At 54.4% G+C, this 6,423-nt stretch overlaps 1 protein-coding gene across 2 annotated transcripts; it reads right to left on the bottom strand.

Annotated features, from left to right (window-relative positions):
* Nucleotides 1–1,704: 1,704 nt before the first annotated feature.
* On the bottom strand, nt 1,705–5,032 carry PPP1R15A (protein phosphatase 1 regulatory subunit 15A). 2 transcript variants are annotated; one of them, XM_049622216.1, is made up of 3 exons: nt 4,802–5,032; nt 2,526–4,056; nt 1,705–2,093 (listed from the first exon to the last, which is right to left on the bottom strand). In XM_049622216.1, the coding sequence occupies exons 2-3, from the start codon at nt 4,050–4,052 to the stop codon at nt 1,746–1,748; spliced, it is 1,875 nt and encodes a 624-aa protein (XP_049478173.1). In that variant the 5' UTR covers nt 4,053–4,056; nt 4,802–5,032; the 3' UTR covers nt 1,705–1,745. The 2 variants fall into 2 exon arrangements, with proteins under 2 accessions (XP_049478173.1, XP_049478174.1); XM_049622217.1 differs by having other exon boundaries at nt 2,526–4,061.
* Between the last annotated feature and the right edge of the window lie 1,391 nt (nt 5,033–6,423).

Consider the following 6,423-nt stretch of genomic DNA (forward strand, 5'->3'; position numbering starts at 1 on the left):
TCGGCTCAGGTCACGATCTCACGGTCCGTGAGTTCGAGCCCCGCGTCAGGCTCTGGGCTGATGGCTCAGAGCCTGGAGCCTGCTTCCGATTCTGTGTCTCCCTCTCTCTCTGCCCCTCCCCCATTCATGCTCTGTCTCTCTGTGTCTCAAAAATAAATAAAAACGTTAAAAAATAAAAATAAAAAAAAATAAATAAATAAAACGTTAAAAAAAATTAAAAAAAAATAAAGCTCAAAAAAAAATTTGTTATTTGGCAAGGATTATTTTTGCCAGTTTTTAAGTTTATTTTTTACTTTTTTAATGTTTATTTATTTTTGAGAGAGAACACGTGTGAGCAGGGGAGGGGCAGAGAGAGGGAGAAAAAGGATCCAAAGCCGACCCTGCACCCAAAGGAAACAGCCCGATGCGGGGCTCGAACTCACAAAACATGAGATCATGACGAGCCGAAGTCAGATGCTTAAGCAACTGAGCCACCCAGGCGCCCCAATTTTTATTTACTTATTTTTTATCTATTGTTTTGAGAGAGCGCACAAGCAGAGGAGGGGCAGAGTGGGAGGGAGAGAATCCCAAGCAGGCTCCATTGCCAGCACAGAGCCCAACATGGGGCTCAGTCTTATGAACCACGAGATCATGACCTGAGCAGAGTCATTTGCTTAACCAACTGAGTCAGCCAGGCGCCCTTGGCAAGGATTGTTTTAAATATGAACATCTTGGGGTGTCTGGCTGGCTCAGTCATGAGAGGGTAGGACTCTTGATCTCAAGGTTGAGTTCAAGCCCCACATTGGGTGCAGGAATTACTTAAAATCACTCAATAAGAACTCCTTTGGGGCCTTACAATCCTGTAACATATGTGCTGTTAGTCACAATCTCTGGAACAGGGCTTATAAATATGAAATTGGGCAGCTGGGAGCCTCAAGCAATTCACCATTTAAATGGCCAATAGGAGGATGGGTATATTCCGGGAGGCATGGAGGACTAGAAATGAACCCCCCCCATTTTTTTGAACGTTCATTTATTTTTGAGAGAGAGAGAGTGTGAGCGGGAGAGAGGCAGAGAGAGAGGGAGACAGAATCCAAAACAGGCTCCTGGCTCCGAGCTGTCAGTACAGAGCCTGACACGGGGCTTGAACTCAGAAACCGTGAGATCGTGACCTGAGCCAAAGTCAGATGCTTTACCCACTGAGCCACCCAGGTGCCCCTGAACCCTTGTTTTTTTGTTTTGGGTTTTTTTTTTTTTTTGAGATTACTGAGTCCAGCTCCTAGCCCCCCTTGGGGAGATAACTGTCCCAAGTTTATTTGAGAGAGAGAGAGAGAGAACGGGTGTGTAAAGGCAGAGAGAGGGGACAGAAGATCCGAAGCAGGCTCCATGCCAACACCAGAGAGCCCGATGCAGGGCTTGAACTAACAGGGAGATCATGACCTGAGCTGAAATCAGACTTACCTGGCTGAGCCACCCAGGCGCCCCTGTCCCAAGTTTAATAAAATCTAGGCAGAAGCCAAAGAAAAATTAACAAGACCCACCAGCCCTTAGTTCAAAAGCCTCAGGACAAGAAGCAGATTTGAGTGATGATGGGAAATACAGTTTATTCTCTATTGAGTACTCCCCTTTATCCCGAGGGTAGTGGAGATTGTCAGTTCAGATACACACAGTGGCAGGGACATTGCTTGCTACAAATCACAAAGTTTTATTTCTTATATAAAACAATATACAAAAAATAAATAATATAAACATGAAACTACATGATCTTAGCCACGCCTCCCACTGAGGTCCAAGCCGGGAGACAGGGACAGAGGGGCGAAGGGAGATGCCCTAACAGGGCTCAAGGCTGTGGCCTGGGCGGAGGACAATGGTAAGATCTGGGTAGGAGCAGGTGTGGCGGCCAGAGGAGGCGTAGGGTTCCCAAAGCGCGCCCAGGCCCTGGCCCGGGCAGCAGGGGTGAGACAGGGGCCCAGCTGCTCCTGGGCCTGAGCAATGCGACGGGCGAAGCGACTTCGATCTCGGGCTAGCTGCTCCCAGGGTCCCCGGCGGGCGGCCCGGGCTGGTCCTGCCCAGACAGCCAGGAGATGGACAGAGACCTTCTCAGAGAAGCGTACCTGGAGGTGGACCAGCACAGACACAAGACGCACGTGTCCACAGGGAGGGGGGCGGGGGGAGGGGCCGGGAAAAGAGAGAGAGAACCAAACGAAAATTAGTTCCACAAGAATGCTTGTGATCTGGTTAGTCACCTGCTAGCCATTCACCCACCAGATCCGGCCCCCTGCAGATGGAGGCGGTCGGATCCCTGATGCTGACAATGAACCACAGCTGCCCCCTCTCCTCACAGGGGCCCAGCCTCTTGCAAAGGATTGCGTTACCGTGAACACAGCCCTCCCAGCGGAGTTCACATGCAACCCTCTGCAACACACAGGGGACCCAGAAGTTGGGGCGTTCGGCCCCTCCCCCGCCCCAGCCCAGGAGCTGCAGGAAGGAAGATAAGAGTTCCAGCTCCTCCCTAAGACTGGAGAACTTGAGCCCCCAGCACCCACCTTTCTGGCCTTTACGGGAGGCTCAGGGTCAGGACGCCGGGTGGGGGTTTCCGTGGACTTAAGTCGCCTCTGTAGTCGGACGGGTAGCCGAGGGGGAGCCCAGGGAGGTGGTGGCCTTTCTCCAGGTAAATAGATGGCCACTCGGAAGGGGCGGGGCTCAGCTTCTCCCTGCTGCTTAGCAACTTCCCTTCCTTCTGTGTCCTCTCCCGGCCGATACATCCAGCCCCTGAGGAGGGCGCTCTGAGCCTGAAGGGAGGGACTCGGCACCGAGTCAGAGGCTTCTGAGTCATCATCCTCCTCATTCTCATCTTCCTCTTCTGTGTCCTCTCCTGGCCGATAAACCCAGGCCCTTAAGAAGGTACCTGTTGGGGGGACAGAAGAAGAAGCCTCAGCTTCTCCCTCCTCCTCAGCTGCTCCTGAGTCACTGAACTCCTCTTCCTCCTCATCCTCCGTGTCCTCTCCTGGCCGATACACCCAACCCCTGATGAAAGTATTTGTGGATGGGACGGAAGAGGGACCCTCAGCTTCTCCCCCCTCCTCAGCTGCTCCCGAGTCACTGAATTCATCTTCCTCCTCCTCCTCGTCCTCCGTGTCCTCTCCTGGCCGATACACCCAGGCCTTGACGAAGGCATTTGTGGATGGGATGGAAGAGGGACCCTCAGCGTCTCCCTCCTCCTCAGCTGCTCCCGAGTCACTGAATTCATCTTCTTCCTCCTCAGACTCCTCTCCTGAACCACGCTCCCAGGCCCTAGCGTGAAAGCCTGAAGATGAGGGGAAAATGGAGCTCTTTGTGGCTTCTTTATTTTCTGTTATTTTTTCCTCTGTCGCTTGACCCTCTTCCTCCCCAGCACAATACCCCCGAGCTTTAGGCTTGGATCCTGGAGACAAAGGAAAAGCAGGTGCTCTGGCAGCTTCTTTCTTTACAGCTCCTCCTTCCTCTTCCTCCTCCCCTGGACAACACTCCCAGGGTGATGGGGGAAAAGAGAAAAACGTGACGATTTCACTTTCAGCAGCTCCTCCTTCCTCAGATTTCTCCTCTCCAGGAGGGTCCTGCAGGGCTCTTACTGGAAGGGGAGGGGAGAGGGGAGCAGGCTGGCCACCTACAAATTCACTTGCTTGCTCTTGAGGGACACTGGTTGTTTGCTCCCCACCATCCTCTTCATCATCATCATCATCATCATCTGAAAGTCCCCAGGCTTCAAGGAGAGAACTACTGGCTTTTAGATCATGGCAGGCCCCCCCGAATGCGTCTCCATCGTCCTCAACGGCTCCGTCTCCAGTCTCCCCTCGAAAGTGCCTGTCCTCCGGGGCACAGTGGATGCCCACAAAAGTCTGAGCTGCTCCCTCCAGACCAGCTTCTCCTTGATCGGCTCTGGCTACTGGTTCCAACAGCCAGGGTTCTGGAGGTCCTGGGCCCCTCAGGTGGCTCCAGGCCCTGCTGAGAAGGCCCATCAGCGGGGACAGGAGGAAAAAGGGGTGGGTACCCCTCCAGGGGGCAGACTGATGGGGCGCTTGGCCTGGGGCCATCTGTCTGTGCTGGGACAAAAGGAAACAAAGCTCAGAAGCCATTTAGGGGAGAGCATCATGGGATGACTGTGAGTCACAGCCATGGAAATAGTGACACAAACAGCAACGTGAGAGTCCCTCCCCCACATTCCTTTCTGATCCCTGCCACTCCCTTCTCCAGCAGAGGTAGATGGTTCCCACCTCCTCCCCACCTCCGTTCTCTCAATACCCAGGAGTCTGAATCCCCACTTCTCTCATTTTTCTTAGGCCCAAGAGTCCAAGCCCCCCAGCCTCTTCTCTCAGACTAAGAAGGCTTAGTTTCCAGAACTGAGAATACAGGGTCTCTACTTGCTTTCCTTGGGGACAAGGTCCTAGCCCCTGGTTCTCTTATCCAACCTGAGGGCTGACATATCGGGCCCTCAAGACCTTCCTCCCTCTGAGACTCAAACGTTCCGACCCCCTGCATGGTTCCATCACTGGGGATCCAGGAGTCTGGCTTCCAGAGCCCTCCTCCCGCCAGGCTCAAGGCTCCAGGCTCCCAATCCTTTCTCCTTCCTAAGTCCGAGCCCTGGAGTCCGTCCTGGCCGCACCTGTTCCCAGACGCAAGAGTTCAGGCTCCCAGGCCACCCTTCCTCGGAACTCACGAGTCCCGGCCTCGAACCCTCCCGTCTACGTACCTAGAAGTCCAAACTCCCTCCTCATTACTGACCCGGAGTCTGATTCCCAGCCCTCAACCCCTCAGGGCCCTGGCGTTCCGACCCCTCACTCACCGACTCCGGGCTGCGCGTCACCCTGGGGGCAGGAGGGCCGGCTCGGGCTGCCACAAGCGATCGCGGATCTGGATGGCTCGGGAAGCCAGCGCGTTCATCTCGCCCTCCGGTGTCGGGCTCTGGGACTCACGTTGTCACCGGCTACTGCAATCGCTGTCGCTGCAAAGGGGATCTGGCGTCCGGCAGGTACATTAGCGTGATCCACAGCTAAGCTTCTAAGAAGTGACGCAGCCCGCAAGGCTTTTATAATCCGACGCGACCGGGCGTGCCGACGTCACGGAGAGGCGGGGTTTCGAAATCTAGACGTAAGGGGTGGGTAAAGGAAAGTTGGAATTCTCGCGGAGATTCCGGGTTCTGTGACGACACGGGGACGTTTCCCAGCGTGACCACGCCCCGAAACAGGCGAGCTGTCAATCAAACGCGGCGAAGGTGTAAGCAGCCCGGCCGCTCTCCCAACTCCTGCTGGGGTGGCAAGACGCCTTCCCACCCCTTCCCAATTTAACCAGCAGGCCCCAGTCTAGAGTCTTCCACCTTCGCAGCCGGTCCGTTTCCTTCCCGGTGAGGGCGAGCATTGGTTCCATTTCACAAATGAGAAACTGAGGCTGGGGAACGGAGTCGCTTGCCCAAAACGGTCATGGCAGAGCCTAGACTTGATTGTGAATGAAAACAAGCATGTAAGCACCCTGAAGTCAGGCATTTGACTTTGCTCACTGCTTTTTTTCCTCAGTGCCTGGCACAGAGTAGGTACTCAACAAATATCTAGTGAGTGGATTCTTTTTTTTTTTTTTTTTCTTAGTGTTTTAAAAGTTTATTTACTTTGAGAGAGAGTGCACCTGGGAGCAGAGGGAGTGGCAGAGAGAGGAGAGAATTCCAATATCGAGGTGCCCCAAGCAGGGCTCGAACCCACGAACCATGAGATCACGGACCTGGGCTGAAATCAAGAGTCCGAGGCTTAGCCGACTGAGCCACCCAAGCGCCCCTGGTGAGTAGATTCTAACCCCCAAATTCAGACTCCTTCCTGGTCTCAAGCACAAGACTCCACACCTGGATTTCACCCACTTAAAACTCATACAAAAGCTCATACACAGACTGAAATTCTGGCTGGGTACCATCAACTGAGCCTCATGGGAATGGGGTCTCCTGCCACAAGTTCCAGGCCCAGGGACACCGTCCCAGTTCCTTGGCCCCTCCCCCCTACCTGGTCCAGAATTTTGCTCCTCCAAATCTGCCCAGGAACCATGCCTCCCTCCCGAGGGGCATCCTCAGTCTAGAACACAATTCTCACCTGGATCTGGGGTAGATGTTTGACCTTGGCCGCTTGACCCTGCCCTAGCCACTACCCAAGAATCCAGGGTCACTCCCTCCTCCCTGGAAAACCTGGACCCGTCCACTCAAAAACACACTTCCGGGATCCCCGGCTCCATGAACAACTCCGAAGTCCTGACTCCAGGCTCACACCTTTTCAGGTACCCAGAAGTCTGAGCCCCCTCTAGTTCCAGGATCCCAGCTCCCTTCAGGGTGCCAATGAATGACCCAGGCCCTGGAGTCCAGGCCACAGCTCCTCCTCTCCAAACTGTTAGGAATCCGGCCCAGCAGGGACCCAGGAGTCAGGGGCGGGGTGG

Source organism: Panthera uncia (genome assembly GCF_023721935.1).
Source record: "Panthera uncia isolate 11264 chromosome E2 unlocalized genomic scaffold, Puncia_PCG_1.0 HiC_scaffold_19, whole genome shotgun sequence".
NCBI lineage: Eukaryota > Metazoa > Chordata > Mammalia > Carnivora > Felidae > Panthera > Panthera uncia.

Bases quoted from the DNA above. Each gene is read 5' to 3' on its own strand.
- PPP1R15A (XM_049622216.1), bottom strand. From the start codon at position 4,052: ATGGCCCCAGGCCAAGCGCCCCATCAGTCTGCCCCCTGGAGGGGTACC. The intron at 2,094-2,525 runs GTGGGTGCTGGG...GTCCACCTCCAG, and splicing joins CTCCCGTAAAGGCCAGAAAG to GTACGCTTCTCTGAGAAGGT.